At 48.2% G+C, this 17351-nt stretch overlaps 2 protein-coding genes across 7 annotated transcripts in view; one reads left to right on the top strand and one right to left on the bottom strand.

The window, feature by feature from the left end:
* EDA (ectodysplasin A) overlaps positions 1-4829 on the top strand; it is a 361402-nt gene extending 356573 nt beyond the window's left edge. For all 6 annotated transcript variants that reach the window (XR_014075963.1, XM_081566353.1, XM_081566356.1 and 3 more), the window contains one exon: positions 881-4829. Coding sequence is in view for 5 of the 6 variants with exons in the window: in XM_081566353.1 (XP_081422479.1) it covers positions 881-1132 (252 nt within the window). In the remaining variant the exon portion in view is untranslated. The remainder of the gene's footprint in view (positions 1-880) is intronic.
* A 781-nt stretch (positions 4830-5610) lies between these two features.
* Positions 5611-16354, bottom strand: AWAT2 (acyl-CoA wax alcohol acyltransferase 2). The gene is made up of 7 exons (XM_081566351.1): positions 16270-16354; positions 9004-9114; positions 8570-8640; positions 8120-8324; positions 7701-7875; positions 6711-6910; positions 5611-6497 (listed from the first exon to the last, which is right to left on the bottom strand). Exons 1-7 carry the CDS (start codon positions 16352-16354, stop codon positions 6343-6345), a joined length of 1002 nt encoding a protein of 333 aa, XP_081422477.1. The 3' UTR covers positions 5611-6342.
* Positions 16355-17351: the final 997 nt, after the last annotated feature.

Genomic DNA, 17351 nt, shown 5'->3' with positions numbered 1-17351 from the left:
GGACATTTGTCCTAAGTGCCATTTGGTGTGGGGTGGGGATCAAAGCTTGGGGTGGGGTGTAATGGATAAGGTAATGATGAAGAGAAAAATTAATTCTCTGGGCCTGCCCTGGTTAGAATGGGGGGTGGGCTCAGGCCTTGGCCCCCACGCAAATTGGGAAAATCCCCTGGATGTCATGCCACTGAACACAGCTTAGCACTTCCTTCTGTTCACCAAGTAAAGTTAGTTTTGCCCTTCCACATTCTTTATCTCATTTGTGACAGATCACTCTCTATCTCTCTGGACCTGTTCTCCTATCAGTAGATGAGAGGACCAAGGGGCACTGGGAGAATCAGTGAGAAATTCAGCAGCAGGGGAGGGGGGATATAAGCAGAAAGAACTGAAGAACCCACAAATTGTTCCTGCACCCTCTTAGGGGAATCAGTGACTTCTAAGTTTATCTACAAATAGTTCCTGGGGCTAGAAACCAAAAATTGATTCATAGTCGGTTGTGCCTGCAGCACTGATCAAGCTCCTAGTGTGTCAGGAGAACTGTGCTTCACACTAGGGCCAAAGAGAGCAGCCAGCAGGGGTAGGGAGCTAGGGGAGGTAAAGGGGTGAATGAGGCGTGGCTCTGACCCTTGCAGAGTCTCCCCCTACCATATGCTATTGAAAGGAAGGTTTCCAGCCCCCTGAGCCCAATGGAGGGGAGGCAGGACAGTGAATAAGCCTGTCGCCCCACCTGTCCTGTTGTCTGACTAGCGTGTCTTCAGGTGGCACTGCTCCCTTCATAAGGCACAGTGGCAACTCGCATGAGTGGGTCCTGTCTACTGGTCACCAGGGAGGGCCCCACCTTCTCCTTCTGCTCGCCCCCAATCCCTTCTTGTTGCCTCTCCCCCAGGTATACTACATCAACTTCACTGACTTTGCCAGCTATGAGGTGGTGGTGGACGAGAAACCCTTCCTGCAGTGCACCCGCAGTATCGAGACAGGCAAAACCAACTACAACACTTGTTACACGGCAGGTGTCTGCCTCCTCAAAGCCCGGCAGAAGATCGCCGTGAAGATGGTGCACGCTGACATCTCTATCAACATGAGCAAGCACACCACCTTCTTCGGGGCCATCAGGCTGGGCGAGGCCCCTGCATCCTAGATCCCTCCAACCTCGTTTTGCCCCTGCCCATGCCCCTACCCCAGGTTAGGGAGCTAGGACTCCCAGAACCTCTAAGTGCTGCTGTGGAATGAGGTATGTGGGTGTCACAGCCGCAGAGAAAAATTTCCCAGTGCTATTTATTCCCCAGTACTTCCAAGATGACAAGGCCAACTTGACTTTCCAGATTGACCTGGAGTGAACAGAACAGTTGATGAAGCCCCAGGGTTGGCGTGAAGCAGAGCCTTCCTCTTTGGCTCCCCATTGACTGCTTCTAGCATGACTACAACCTTGAGCTCCCTGGTGTCATTCTGTTGCACTAAAGTGAGGGGCTTGGGCAGCAGGCGAGAAGTAGCAACAGTGCCGGGCAGCAGGCGAGAAGTAGCAACAGTACCGTCCAAACTGTGGGGCAAGCCTTTGACCTCGAAGGGTGTGTGTGGGGACAGGGGTGGGTGGGATGGTAACATTGCAGCCTAAGGAGAGGGGCAAGGAGGGAAATGCAGGTGCTTGTTGCAGAAACCAGGGGATAAGCCTGCCAGATGGTCTTCCTACTCTCACTGATCCATGTGCCAGCAGTTGGCAGGGCTTTGGGGAGAGAAGGTTTGCTTTTCCTTGAAGCTGTTGCAGGGCGTGGCCATACACCTGCCTGTATAAGAACCAGAGGCCATGCTTGGGGCCACATGTCTTTCACTTTGTTTACAGCTGTGCTCCAAGCTCAGAAAACTCCCCGGGTCCCTGCACAATTGTCCCTTTCCCAGCCTGGTGAGAACTCCCATTTTTTTCCTCACCAGAGCCTACCTCTGTCTGAGACTGGTGCCTATCCCGGGACCTGTGTTTGTGTGAGTCTGGGATACTCTTTAGATTACTTGGGCACAAAGGAAGTTGTCCATGTATTAAGCAGCACAAATATTCATCTAGTCGAGTTATGTCTGGGGGCAGAGTTGGACTGGATGACCTCCAAAAGTGCCTTCAAATTCTAGTATCTAGGCAGTTGCCATGCTAGCCTACTAAAATTCCCAAACCCTAGACTGACCCTGGGCATCAGCAAGGCAGAGCTTTTCTATCATACCCAGAAAGGGTAAGAGCTGGGGATAGGACAGGATTTTCTTCAAGTGTATTGCAATCCAAGTGGTCACTAGCGCAGACCTTGTCTGAAAGGACAACAACTGATGCCCTACTAACCACACACCACCCCCTTTCTTCTCTTGGGCTCCAAAAAACCACAGCACAGCAGAGTCACTATAGATTCCAGTGCTGCTTCCCTGAATCCAGGCTCAAGAGGAGGCAGTGTCTAGGCAATGGGCAGGCTTGTGCCCTCTAGTCAGGCCCAAAGACACCTTACCCCCACCCCCAACCTTCCCATCGAATCATATGATAGGATCATTCAAGGGTCTTATTTCTAACTGTCTGGGCCAGGTCTGGGTGCTGGGTCTGTAGCCCAAAGCTGAGAGAGCCAGTCTTGTAGAATCTGCTACTTTTACTCCTGGAACAAATTTCCTTTTGCAGAGAGAGGGAGTAAGGTCCTTCAGGCAGCTGAAATCCACCAAGAATAACAGGTACTCATTTCCCTGCTGTGCCTTCCTTTTCTAAGAAACTATGCTGGTTGGCCCTTCAAGGATCAGAGCAAGAGGGAGTGAGCTATTCTACCATTATCTGGTTGCTAATGATAGCCTTCCTACCGCAGATGAGGCAAACTTGAGGCATGTGTTTGACCCCAGATCCTATAAAGTACCTTAGACAGTCCTCAGTTAGCAGAATCTGATGAGAACCTCTCCTTAAAGTTTGTATTTTCACTATCTCCATTGATAATATTACCAACCTCATTGTTTAGACGAGGCTCAGAGAGGTTGAATGCTTTGAGCAGGATCTCACCCAACATAAGTCATACCTGGGGCTTTCAACCAGATCTGACTGTGAAGCTCTTCTGTTCTTCCCCAGCATTGTTTTGAATTTGGAATCTAAGAACCAATCAAAATAGTAATATGAGCCCCAAATCCTTGAGGGACCTAGGGAGAAACCCAGAGAGGCTCATTTTCATCCCTTGATAGTAATGCCTTTTCTCTTGACTGCCAAGGGCTCTGGGACAAAAGAGTAGGCCATTTCTTTGGGAAATTCCCATCAGCCTTAGAGCGTTTGTGTTCAGAAGAATCATCTTGGTAGCATGCCCAAGCAGCAGGCCTCCAGTACCCACAGAACACATACCCCTTGTGTTCTTTCATCCAATGAAAGAACCAACAAGTGAACCACCATTGTGCATGGAGCCCCTCCTGTGGACAAGGACCTCCTCTGGTTACCCTTCAGACAAGTTAAGGAGCTGGTCACTTCTCACAGCTACAGAGTGACTCCTTATCTCTTTCTGCCATACCACAGAGACCTCTGTATTACCAGGATCTCGCAGGGATGCAAAGAAAACCCAAGAGAGGTCCGGATCTAAAGTCAAAAGGGTGTGAGACAAGGGAAGCAAAAGACTTCCAAATTGTGCAACTAAAGGGCATTCTGACACCGACCCTCTTCTCAGGTATGGAGGAGATTAGAGGGAAAATAGGATTCACACAGGACTCTTATTCATTGTGACCCTTCAAATGAAACTCTGGAGGGAGAGGGGTGATGAGGGAAGCAAGAGGTAGCTGGGGAGCCCTGTTGTTGCAAAGTTATTAAAATCATTTACTCTTAAGAGAATGTAGGGCTAGATTCACCCCTTGGAATTACACCAACATGGCTTTAGAAAGCTGAGGCTAGCACAGAGGATGGGATGAGGACATTTGTGAGCAAGCGGATTACAGAGGTTTGAAGGAGAATTGCATGGTGGGGCCTTTGCCAGCTGCTCCGGCTCCAACAGCCAAAGCTGGCACAAAAGGCAGCTGTTGGGGGCCCCCTTCATCCATCCTGAGCCAAATTTCTTTTGATGAGCAGTAAAGGGCTAGGAACCCTGAAGGTGAACAAAGAGTTTGAGCCATGTGTGAATATGTGTGTTTTATGTAACTTCTGGTGGATGCGAATAGATTCAGAGAAATTAAGAACTCAAGAGGCCCTTAGAAGTAATCTAGCCCAACCTACCTTCTACCCTACTCATGTGGAAACTGAGGTCCAGAGGGGGAAGGCGACTTTCCTGAGGTGAGGGAGCCCCAACCTCCAGACTCAGCAGGGTGAGGGAGGCACAGTCTGTGTCCCACATAACCCGCTTCTTTCTGCAACCCGTAGACTCAAGGCTGGAAGTGCTTGGCCCCCTTCCGGAGCCTGGCCAGGTAGGGAATGCATGGCCACAGCCTTTGTCAGAGTGCTTCCTTCCCCAGGGTGCTTCCCCCAGCTTCTGCCTCAGGATGGAAGCCTCCGGATGGGACAGGCCCAACCGCAGGGAGTCCTGGGGCCACCTCAGGACCCACCCCTGCCTGAAGTCTTCCCTAGGCCATGTGAGCACAAAAAAAGAACTGGATTTTTTCCTTGTCATCCATTTTAGGGCTCTCTCCAAGCGGAGTTGGGATATGTCATTTCTTTAGTCAAAAAGCTTCCAGCTGGAATGGGGGAAGGGCTGCACGGTGAGGATGGCCTGGAGCAGGCCCAATGCTGCTTTGGGGGTCAGCATCCAGTGTGAGATACTGTGTATATAAACTATACATAATGTATATAAACCGGGATGTAAGTTTGTGTAAATTAATGGTTTATTCTTTGCAAATAAAGCTTTTTCCCCTTGTTCTTAAAATCAGCTTGAGCAGTTCCTACTTGCTAGGTGCCTTTTGGGGGGGGGGTTGAGGCGGCTTGTGGGATCTCAGTTCCCTGACCAGGACTGAACCTATGCCCTCAGCAGTTTCCTGAAAGCCCGAAATCCTAACCACTGGACCACCAGGGAATTCCATCCACTACATGCTTCTTTGACACCACACATGAACTTGGGGAAGAACTGAGGCACCCATTTCAGAAGGGGCAGCAGAAGCAAGGTGGTCTGAGTTTCCTGTCAGAACATCCCATATCCTCTCTGTGCCCCAGCCCGCATGCACCCATCCCCACCACCTGGGTCTTTTCCTGTAATCGCATGTCCAATAGGCTAGGGGTCCTGCAGAAACGAACATTTTCCTGAGGTGAAGACACAAGCAGGGAGTCACCCTCAGCTTGAGACCCTGACTTCTGTAACATTCTTCAGGCCTGGGCCCAAAACAGCTTGAGTAGATTCAGCCTCCAGCTCCCCATGACGCATCACTCATTTTGCAGATGAGACCAACATTAAAGAGTTAAAGTAGCTCCCCAAGCTCACCCAACTAGAAAGGTTACTTAAACTTTCAAACAACTGTTGACAAGATCCTACAGTGTCAACTTTCTTCTTTAAAAATTAGGAATTTTCCTGGCTGTCCAGTGGTTAAGACTCTTCACTTGCAGTGCAGGAGGCATGGGTTTGATCTCTGGTCAGGGAACTAAGATCCCACGTGCTGAGTGGCAAACAAATGAAAAATAAAATAGACAAACTTGAAAAAATAACAATAAAAATAGATTAGAATTTTTTTAATTGGATTAACTATTTTAAACATTGAGATATCATGACATTTAGGGCATTGTTTGCTCGGGGATAAGAAGTGGGCAAAATGGTTGGAGAATAATTATGTGTAGCTCTCCAGCATACAAAGTTCAATCACATTCAGTATTATCGTCCCACCAACCTTTGAAGTAAGCACAGGCGAAACTATTTGTCTCATTTTACAGGTGAGGAAACAGACTCAGAGAAGACTGATTGTTTCAAGTCACAGGGTTTGAAGGTGGAGGGGCCTGAATTCAAAGCCCACTGGATCTCAAGGCCGCCGGTCCTGGATAAGCCTTGATGCCAGAAGATGGGGCTGCTTAAGAGAAAGAGACAAGAGCAGGGATCCTAGGAAACAGGCTGGTTGGGGCACAGACAGTATCACGGGTGGGCTTTTTATTCTGTCTCTTGTTTTCCTCAGTTCTGATGCTGTGGGTGCATGTGAGGGAAGTTTCAGGACACCTCTCCCCAGGGCCTTCCCTGCCTTTGGGGTCATCTCCTTGTAACCTGAAGGTAAAGTCAGAAAAGAGCTGGAAGGAGAGATGAAGGAGGAAGAGGGATTCAGAAAACAGCCAAACAGGCACCCACAGACACAAACCCGTCATTCCGAGGACCGACCAAGTCAGGAGCAGGAGTCACACAAAAGTCCTCCTGTTCACCTGTTCCACACCTTCCAACCAGGCTGAGAGGCCATGGGGGATGTCTGTCAAGTTAGCACCAGCTCTCGGGCCTCTGGGAAGCCAAACTTGGTCTTGTACTGGTCAAACAGTTGGCGCAGGGCATCCACATAGATTGCATGGTATTTAGCCACGGTCTCCTTGCTTGGATTCTCAATCTTGGGCAGTGGTAGAGGCTTCCCAACTGCCAGGGGAGATGGAGAAGTTAAAGGGAAAAGCATCAGAGTGGCTCACTCCTCAGAATGGGCCTCCATCCCAGGTTCTCCCCCATGCTTCCCCCCACCGTACGCACATCCTGGCCAGCCTCCCTGCCTCTGAACACAGCCAGAGCCAAGGTCTAGCATTGGAAGTAGATCCTGTGTCCTAGACGTGGCTGCCAGCTGAAGGACCCACTTACAAATGGTGGTAACAGGCTGAGCGTAGGGCAGAAGGCCTGGGGAGTTCTCAGTGAAGCCACGCCCATAAAAAGCACAAGGGTAGATGTGCACCATACTCTGGAACCACTTCTGGAAGCGATTGATGAAGCCCCCCGGGGTGAAAATGTACTGATTGTAGAGTTCTGTCTCCCCAAAGGAGTAGACAGGGATTAGAGCCACCCTGAAAAAGAAAAGCATATTCTCTGATGGTAAGAAATGTAGGGCCCCTGCCAAAAGTGAGACATGCTGACCACCAGGGCTCCCTAGGTCTCCTTGTAAGTTCCTCAGCCCTTAACCCAGCTGGGCCCAGGTCCAAGCTAAGTGGAAGCATTGCATGGTCTACCCCAGGCTGCCTACAAGCTAAGGGAAGTGAGTCCCATTGTGTGTGTGTTAGTCGCTCTGTTATGTCCAACTCTTTGTGATCCCACGGACTGTAGCCCACCAGGCTTCTCTGTTCATGGGATTCTCCAGGCAAGACTATCGGAATGTATTGCCATTCACTTCTCCAGGGGATCTTCCTGACCCAGGGATTGAACCTGGCTCTCCTGCATCATAGGCAGATTCTTTACCGTCTGAGCCACCAGGGAAGCCCCAGCGAGTCCCAGACCCTCCTGTAAACCCACATTGTCTGAGACACTGGAAGCTAGGAGTCAAGGGCCATTTCTTTTTGGTTTCTTCCCTTTCACCCACATGGGAATTTTGGTTTTCTCTGACATACAGTTGCAGCCAGTCACCTTTTTAGAGAGACTGGTCCAGATGAGATGCTAGTCTGAGGCAGATCAGGTTCCAGGCTGGCCTGCTGGCCTTTCTTCAGAAGCAGAAATGCCTCTAGAACCTGACCCAGCCTCTACTCCACCACAGAAGCGGCTTTATCCCTCCCTCTTTAAATATCATTTCCTCAAAACCTCTTCCTCCTTCCCTGCTGGGCTTCTGGTTCCCCTCTCCCTAGTCTGGACCAGAAGTGTCCTTACCCATGCCTAAGGGCCATGCGTATGAAGCCAGTGCGGCTCTTCAGGAACAGAGTGGTAGATCCAGGCAGGCCATATTTGCACTCAGCCAGGCCACCAACCACCACCACCAGCATGTTGCCTGTGCCTCTACGGGTAAGCAGGAACTCCATGGAGGACTGGCTCACAGAGCAGGCCCCTGGTGGGCAGGAAAAACCAAAAGATCATTGGTGACCTGCTAAACCTCCTAACTTTCCTCCCTACTTCTTCTAAGGTGGGGAGAACCCTCCTTAGGGAAGGGCTCTCTTAGGCAGCTGAGCCTAAGGTAGCTTTTCAGACCAGAGGGGATCGCAGAGCCAGCCTTGTTCTCACCCATTCACCCAGTACTTCTTTCTCGGGCAGCCATGTATTTCTTCGGCTTTCTATCCCAGGAGCCAACTCACCCAAAGACATGACATAATCTCTGAGGAAAGGCACCCAGAAAAAGGCCCCCAGTGTGAGGACATAAGGAGTGATGCCAGGAAATATCTTGGAGAAGCCTGACATCTCTGTGGCAAAGTGGCCAAACCATGAATGGGACATGATCCCGTGAGGGTGGCAGACGGCAATGTAGTTGAGGCTGGGGGAGAGATCATGAGTCTTCAGAAGCTGTGGAGGAAAGTAGAGTCAAGAGAGACATAGCCAGGGAAGAGGTCCTCTCTTTTGGCCAGAGACCTAGAAAGGAAAGGGTTGTCATGTCTGGCCGTGCAGGTGGGGTAACACACAACTCTGGGGAGCTTCATCCACATGGGCCTCGATGTGAATGATGCCCCCGCCCCCTGCCCTGACCCAGCTGCTACCACAGGGAGTCAGGGCTGGGCCTGGGGCCCAAGTAGGGATCTGGGACTCCTCACCTTGAGTGGGAAGTAATCACAGTACTGTTTCCACAGGCACCATTGCCTCACGCAGGTAAACCGGCGGCCACCTGAAAACAAAAGTGATATAGCTGAGCTTTGTCCACCCTGTTGTCTTCTTCAGAGTCCTTTCGGGCCTGTCTCAGGGTCTCCTCACCCCTTACTGTTTCCTGCCCCCCTTAAGTGACAACCAGGCTGGGAATGAACTTCAGGGCCTGTTTGGGACAGCCCTAGTTCTCTGCTGTACTAGCCACCCCTCTCCTAGCCCACTCCAGTTCCCACCTGGGCCTCACTGGCACCTTGAAAAGACCCCTTCCCTCAACTCCAGCCCGGACTAGGTCAGGCTGAAGGGCTGCCAGGGAATTGGCCGGAGTATAAGGAGAGAAAGAAATAGCATGTGACGAGTGGCAACACAGCCCTTCTAGGGCCCTCACCTCTCTCAGGGGTCTTCCAGTCAAAAGCCAGCCAGATGAGGATGAGCACAGTAATGGGCCAGTATGGCGTGAACACCACCAGGTAGAGGTTGACAGCGATCACGGTGATTACTGGAGGGAGCCCAGGCCAGAGTCAATGAATTGCGAACAGTGCCTCACACTTGCCCTCCCTCTAGGGCTATGTCTACCCCACGGTCACAAGCACTCTCAGCCGGGCTCACATGACCCTCTTACCTCCTCACCCCAGCACATGGCCTGCGTGCCCAGAGCCCCAGCATCTGCTCTAGCCTTGGGAACTTGTTTTGAGTCTAGGAGACAAGGTGTTTTCCTCCCCCACTGTGCTCCATGCAGTCAGCCCTCTCCCCTCAGGGCCTGCACCAGCAACTCTGGGCTGCAGCCAATGGCAGGGAGCCAGTGGTGAGTCACACTGATTTGGCCACCAGAAGTTAGGAGTCTTGGAGAGACGGAGCCAGGAATAGTCTTCCTCCAACTCACATTTTTGTCTCCATATCATCTCTGAGAAGGTGAACAGAATGCCAGAGAAAGAGGATGATAACCTTCAGCCAGGTTGAAAGCACGCAAGTTGGCAAACAAGAAACAAAGGAAAACCCAGACTCTATGGTATGGACCATGCTGAGCTCGAACAAGATAGGAACAATGTAGGTTAGAGTAGTTAGGACAACTTCATGGAGATGAGTCACAGGGAACCATGCTCAGGATTCTTACTGAACTCATTTTTTAAAATAACTGTGAATAAGACAGAGAGAGAAAGGGGGTCAAAAGAAAGGTTAGAAAAGACATGAAATACTCCTAATTGAACATGGCAGAATGAACACAAGTTTTATAGTGACTCCTTGCTGCAGCCTCATGAAAATTATCACAAGGATGTTTTAAAAGACAGAGATTCTGCAAGGAAAAAGAGAATCAGAGAGATGCCAAAGGTGACTGAAAACTATCAGCAAAATGTTTGCGTGCTGGACAGTGGGCAGAGGAGGGATTAACTGACTGAGAACAAGAGAGTTGAAATGTAGTTACTTGCAAGGGGGAGTGTCTACAAGAGTAAGCCTGTTTCCACTGGAGAATCTAGGAAACACTCAGAATTTGGAACCACCAGGTGTTACAAAAAGCAGATGTAACAGGGCTTGATGGAAAGTCTATCAAAGAAGTAGTTAAAACCCCAGACCTCTTCTCCTTCACTATACAGCTGGGCGATGGGAGGATTATCCTCTGAAATAAAATAAACCAAAGAGACTCTAGATTCAGATACTTACACTAGACACAGCTAGGATATTCTATATGCAACCAAATTATTAATCAAGTATGAAGAGAGAATAAAGACAATTTCAGACATATAGTCAGAGGGTTTGTTTCCCCCATCCCTTTCTCAGGAAACTACTGGAGGATGTGCTTCATGAAAATGAGGGAGTGAAGCAAGACAGAGGATAGCATGGGATCCAGGTAAAAAATCCAACAAAGGAAGGAAGTGAGCAGGGCCAGAAATAGAATGAGGAGAACATGGCGCCTATGGCACAAAATTCAAGGAGACAGTCACTCTCGGGGTCAGGCAAACACTGACCCAACACTTGCACAGCGCTGAGGATGAACACCTTCTTAGATTGTGCACCCAGGGTGCCTCACGTGTCCTGGAGGTGACAGTGGTGCATGAGACTGGACTGTAACAGGAGGATGCTGGGCTGCACCAGCGAGGTCCTCAAGGAAATAAAAAACGGTGGTAGTGAAGGAGAGGAGACGTGTAGATTCCTGACGTGTTTGTGGAGAGTTTGGGGATAAATTATTGATAACTGATAGAGAGATAACTAAAATTTAAAAGGAGGCAATTAACCCAATCAAAAAATGTGCAGGATATCTAGACATTTCTCCAAAGAAGACATACAGATGGCCAAAAAGCACATGAAAAGATGTTTAATATCACTAATTATTAGAGAGATACAAATCAAAACTACAATGAAGTATCATCTCACACCAGTCAGAATGGCCATCATCAAAAAATCTATGAACAATAAATGCTAGAGAGGATGTGGAGGAAAAAGAACCCTTTTGCACTGTTGGTAGGAAAGTAAATTGGTGCAACCACTATGGAGAACAGTACAGAGGCTCCTTAAAAAACTAAAAATAGAACTGCCATATGATCTAGAAATCCTACTCCTGGGCGTACATCTGAAGAAACGCATGGTCTGAAAGGTTACGCGCAACTCAGTGTTCATTGCAGCACTGTTTACAATAGCCAAGACATGGAAGCAACCTAAATGTCCATTGACAGAGGAATGGAGAGCGACAATGTGGTACATATATAGGATGGAATATTACTGAGTCATAAAAGAATGAAATAATAACATTTGTAACAAACGGAAGGACCTAGAGATTATCATATTAAGTGAAGTAAGTCACACAAAGACAAATACCATATGACATCACTCATATGCAGAACCTAAGTTTTAAAAACTGATATAAATGAATTTATTTACAAGGCAGACTCACAGATTTCAAAAACAAACTTGTGATCAAAGGAGAAATATGGATGGGGGAATGGGTAGATTAGGACCTTGGGATTAACATATATACACTACTATATATAAAATGGATAACCAACAAGGATCTACTGAATACCACATGGGACTCTACTCAATATTCTGTAATAACCTGTATGTGCAAACGAATCTGAAAAAGAATGAATATATGTATATGTATAACTGAACCACTTTGCTGTACACCTGAAACTAAACATAGTAAATCATCTATACTCCAACAAACTTTTTAAATAAAAAATAAAGGTAAAAAAATAAAATGAAGTAATTAAGAAGTTGCACAAGAAAGGAAATATAATCATAGTGCACTAAATAGCTCAACTATGGAAAAGATTTACTAGTCATAGTTAGGGGTTTAAGTAAAACAACCTGGGTGGGGCTGGGGGGCAAGGCATATATTGAGCTGAAATCTAATGTTCCATATTAGGTAGTCAGTGATATTGTCTAAAATTGTTACATTGGAAAATAGTAATATTTAGAAACTTTAAATAGTAAAGTTTAGACATATGAAGGTAAATACCAGAAGAAAGAGCTAACAAAGTTGAGACTAGCTTTCTCTAGGGAACAGATCTAAGCATGGAGCAAAGGCCAACACTTTCAGGTTTTGATGTACTCCTTACAAAACTACTTGACTCTCTCAATAAATAAAGAGAGGCATGGGTCTAGTCCAGAAGAGATTTCTGTTTCTTTTAGGCTATGCTTGAACCCAGACAGTGTTGGGGATATCTTGGAAGGCAGTGTGGCTTCAGGTGGTGACACAAATACTGCCTCTTAGCATGAGTATGACCACAAACAAGACTTTGAACTTCACACTGGCCAAGTGGGGATAGCAACACCAGCTTCCGCCTTATCTTCCTCACAGACTTCGTGTGATGGTCTTGTCTCAAGGCCATCAGGGTCCAAATGGATATGATTCCATTGCAGATTCATAGGGTGAAGAGCTGGGAAAGCTTTGAGGGACAAGCACTGGAACCATTACCTCCTGGGAGCCCAGGCCCAACACTCTTCTATCTGTCCCAGGCTAACTCTCCATATAGCCCAAAGTCAAGCTCTAATTAAGAGCCCTCTGGGAAACTTCTCTTTGTCCTCACCCACTGCTTTCACCCACTCTCCTCCTTCTCTGCTCCACCTGCCCCTTCTCTAGCTCACACAGATCCCTGAACCCTCAGTCTCGCCTCCTCCCTTTCTCTCTCCCACATCTTCTGATCATCAAGTCCAATGAACTCTACTCCAATTTCTTCAATCCCTCTTCTCCCCTTCACAATTACGACTGGTCTGGGCAAATCACCACGATCTCTGACCTGAATTAGAATGACAGTCTCTTCCCATAATCAGTTTGGTACCCAAAGCTGTAATGATCTCTCAAAACCACCAATCTGATGCCATTGCCCTGTGCCCAACTCAGTCATGGCTCCCATGGCCTTCAGGAAAAAGTCCAAACACTTCCATGATTGACAAACCCTGCAAAATCTGTCCCCTGCCTCTTTTGCCAGTATCCTCTGTCTTCCCTCTCCCGCTCATTCATCCTTTCATTCAATATTTATTGAGCATCAGTTCTGCGGCTCTTACCCCCTCATCCCACTTAACCACTGGCAGCTTCTTGAATGCTTTACATTCTCCCCTCATCTCAGCTATTGCCCACTCTCTGCCCTGAACACTCTTCCTTCTTCATCTATTTCTTACATGTCCTCTAAGAGTCAACTCAAATTTAATAGAAAAATGGACAAAAGTCATGAATGAGCCGTTAACAGAGAAAGAAATGCTAATTGCTAATAAATACATAAGAATACTTTATAATTAACAAAGTTGAAAATAAGGCTCATTGTTGTTTACACCCGTCACTCTGGTGGTGGAAGAAAGGAGTGTGCATGAAGCCTGTTCCCTTTCCTGCTCACTCAGTGGTCATCTCTGAAGCCACATTTTCAGCATCACAGTTTTGAGGTGCCTCCATTAGCCTGAACATTTGTATCCACAGAGAGCAGAGACTCCCACCAACCTGTGTTGGGTGTTTAACATCAGTTCAGTTCAGTTCAGTCGCTCAGTCTTGTCTGACTCTTTGCAACCCCATGAACCGCAACACGCCAAGCCTCCCTGTCCATCACCAACTCCCAGAGTCCACCCAAACCCATGTACATTGAGTCGGTGATGCCACCCAACCATCTCATCCTCTGTCGTCCCCTTCTCCTGCCCTCAATCTTTCCCAGCATCAGGGTCTTTTCAAATGAGTCAGCTCTTCACAAGAAATAATCATTTGTTGAGTTAAGCCACTGAGATTTCCACATTAGTTGGTTACCATAGCATACATGGGCCAGTCCAATTATTCCACTCTCACATGTCCATTTTACAAACGAAGAAAACAAGACTCAGAGAGGATCAATAAACTGCTAAAGGAGCACAGATAGTAAGGAGTAGAGCTGTGATTCAAAAACAGGCCGTCTGACTCAGAGACTGTGTCTTTCACATCCCTGTTTTTTTTTTGCCTCTTGGCTATATGTGTGTGTGTACAGGCATGGTGGTGGTGGTGGTTTAATCACTAAGTCATGTCTGACTTGCAACCCCATGGACTGTAGCCTACCAGGCTCCTTTGTTCATGGGATTTTCCAGGCAAAAACACTGGAATGGGTTGCCATTTCCTTCTCCAGGGTATCTTCCTGACCCAGGGATCGAACCCAAGTCTCCTGCATTGCAGGCAGTCTCCTGCCTTTCAGGTGGATTCTTTACAGACTGAGCCACCAGGAAAGCCCTGCATGTGGTGAAATATATATAGAGACACACACACATATGTATATCCATAATTCCTGGCTATGTGCTTAGTCACTCAGCCGTGTCTGACTCTTTGCGACCCCATGGACTGTAGTACAGTAGGCTCCTCTGCTCATAGGGATTCTCCAGGCAAGAATACTAGAGTGGGTTACCATGCCCTCCTCCAGGGAATATTCCCAACCCAGGGATTGAATCCAGGCCTCCCGCATTGCAGGTGAATTCTTTAGAAACTGAACCACCAGGAAAGCCCCAATTTCTGGCTACATACACACAGACTGTTAACACTGGTTACCTCTAAGGAGTAACATCCTGGACTAGACTGAGAAAGGGGAGCTACCAGCCTAGAGGTTCCATCCCCTAGCCTGGCCTGGGCTGTCCATAATGGTCATACTTCTTCCCCTAATACAGTGTCAGCTCCTAGGCCATGGGAACATGGTGGCAGTGAGGGGAGGGGGTGGTAACGAGGCAAGTCTGTGGAGATAGGACAAGAACTCAAGAAACGGGACTCAGCCCTTCCTGAGGAAAGGGCCTCAAGGACTGGGTCACATGGAAGGAGATTGAGAGGCCCAGCTGGGGCCCTGGTCCTCAGTAAGAGGTCATTTGGAGCGGACTTTTCTCCCCTTTCAGTCGGGAATTTGTACATACACTGAAGGCCTAGCTTCCTCCTTCCTCTCTGGCCTGACTTGTACACTACGGCCACGTCCATATCCAGCCTCCCAATCAGCAGTAAATAAGGAGATGCAGGCGGTAGGGACAGGGGCTCATAGGCCAGAATCAGGCCCTTGTGGACTCAGGCACAGGCCAGCTCCTCCATTTTCTAGCTGTCTGATCTTGGATGGACCATTTAGATGGCATGTACCTCAGCTTCTTTATCTGTACCATGGAGGTGATTAGACACGCTGGGTGCTTAGAACTGTGCCTGGTGTGGGGTTAAAAAGCGCAACAGATGTTGGCTAATACTATATTAGTGTAAGCAATCACTATGTGTGTGTAGCTATTAGTGTATATTATTATGCATAATAATAGCTTCTGCCTTATAATGCTGGCAGGAGACTAAAATGAAACCATAGGTATGAAAACGCCTGGCACTAAGTAAGTAGCTGGTACATATGAATTCCTTTCTCCTGGTCTCTTCTAGCTCTGATTGCCCATCATTCCTAGATTAACACTGCTTTTTTTTCTCTTAGCGTTCAGGGGTCCTGGTACTCACCCCAGGCAGGCCTCTGAGCCCCCTAGTCCTTGTTCTTTAGCCCACTCTCCCTATTGACCAGCAAGCCCCAAGCTCCCAAGGCCCACCTGCATTCTTCCTTCTCAGATATCTTCCAAGTAGAGACATTTAGTTCATCCCCTTGCTTCTAGCCAATACTCACCTAAACCACTTAAAAATGAGAATTTTGTTCCAGGCCCCCTTCCCATAGGGATGCTTTGTAGCACCATGGCCAGCAACTAAGTAACTTTCACAAAGAATTTGTAGGGTGGGTAGAACGGAAAATGGATGGATAAATGGATGAACTCTTTCAGACAAGAGATTCTCAGAGCTCCCTCTGCCACCAAGACAAGTGTCTTGCACCGATGGTCTGCTCAGGTCCCTGAGGTCACAGCTAAGCCCATTTCCTTGGCAGGCCTCAGTGGAACTGCTCCCCATCTTGCCCAAACATGCCTTCCAGGACCCACTGATGACCCAAGAGGGCTCACCACACACAACGGCCACAAGTGTGGCTCACACACATGTGCACACACATTCCTGCACAAGCGTGCACCCAGACCCACATGCACGCTTGCAGATCCCACAAGGACTGTGTCCAAGCGTATCAAGCTGGAGGCTGGGGCGGCCAACTGTCCTTATTCACCTGAGACAACCCTGGTTTCAGCAACCAGAGTCCTGCTAAAACCTATAGCCTCTCAGTCCCAGGCAAACCAGGACATCTGGTCACCCTGCCAAAGGCTGAAGACTCACCGATAACAAAGGCACTAAGGGCCCACTGGAAAATAGCAAAGACCTCCAGGGAGATCTTTAAGTCCTTCTTGGAGGGCAAAACCATTATGCCCAGGGTCCCTGTGACTCCAGGTAAGTGCTGTTCGGCTGTCCAGCCCCGATTGCTCAGGGACCAGTGGAGTTTCTTCCCTTTGTGCTTTATTTTTCAGTCCCTGCCTAGTCTCCACCCCCTACCCCCACCACAGGACCACAAGACAACACGCTGCCTCTGCTTCTCCAGTTCCTTCCAGCCATCTACCCACCTGTACTTTTACCCACTTGGGCAAGGCCCGGGCTGAGATTGTGACACCCTCTTGCACACCTCTGTAAAGAAGTGTAGTTGGAGCTCAAGTGTGGGAAGTGAGTGGAGGTGGGGGTGGGGCTGCTGAGAGGCCTCCAGAGCCAGTGTGGATGGGTGAGAGGGGTCAGGGAGAAATGCAAGGTACACACGGCGCCTGCATTTCTGTTCGTGAGGCCCAGAGGTTCATGGTCTCTCAGTGACAATGTGATTGAGGGGGAGGAGGTCACAGGTCACAGCTAGAAATATCTTTGGCCTTTTGCTCAGTCCAGGAGCATTCATTACTCCCCATGAACAGACATCAGATGTGTATCTCTGAACTTATAGTGGGGACTGAATAAATTTTCTATTAAATGAATAAACAAATGTGAGTACATATATCAAACTGTTTTGTGTTCATGAAATTCTAGAACAGGCAAAACTGATCTATGGTGAAAAAATTAGTGGCTGCTTCTGCTAGGAGATCGACCAGGGAGGGGCATAACGGACATTTTGGGAGTGACAACAATATTCTCTTTTTCATTTTTTTAAATTTATTTTTGGCTGTACTGTGTTTTTGTTGCTGTGCGTGGGCTTTCTCTAGTTGCTGAGGGTGGAGGCTACTCTATTTGCTGTGTTCGGGCTTCTCATTGCAGTGGTTTCTCTTGTTTAAAGCATGGGCTCTAGGGTGCAAGGGCTTCCATAGTTGTGGCTCAAGGACTCAATTGCCCCGCAGCATGTGGAATCTTCCTGGATCAGGAATCAAACCTATGTCCCCTGCATTGGC

Source organism: Giraffa tippelskirchi, chromosome X, assembly GCF_054371585.1.
Source record: "Giraffa tippelskirchi isolate mGirTip1 chromosome X, T2T-mGirTip1v1.2.pri, whole genome shotgun sequence".
Taxonomy (NCBI): Eukaryota; Metazoa; Chordata; class Mammalia; order Artiodactyla; family Giraffidae; genus Giraffa; species Giraffa tippelskirchi.
Note: the sequence above shows the minus strand (reverse complement) of the source record. Positions and strands in the feature narration are given on the sequence as shown.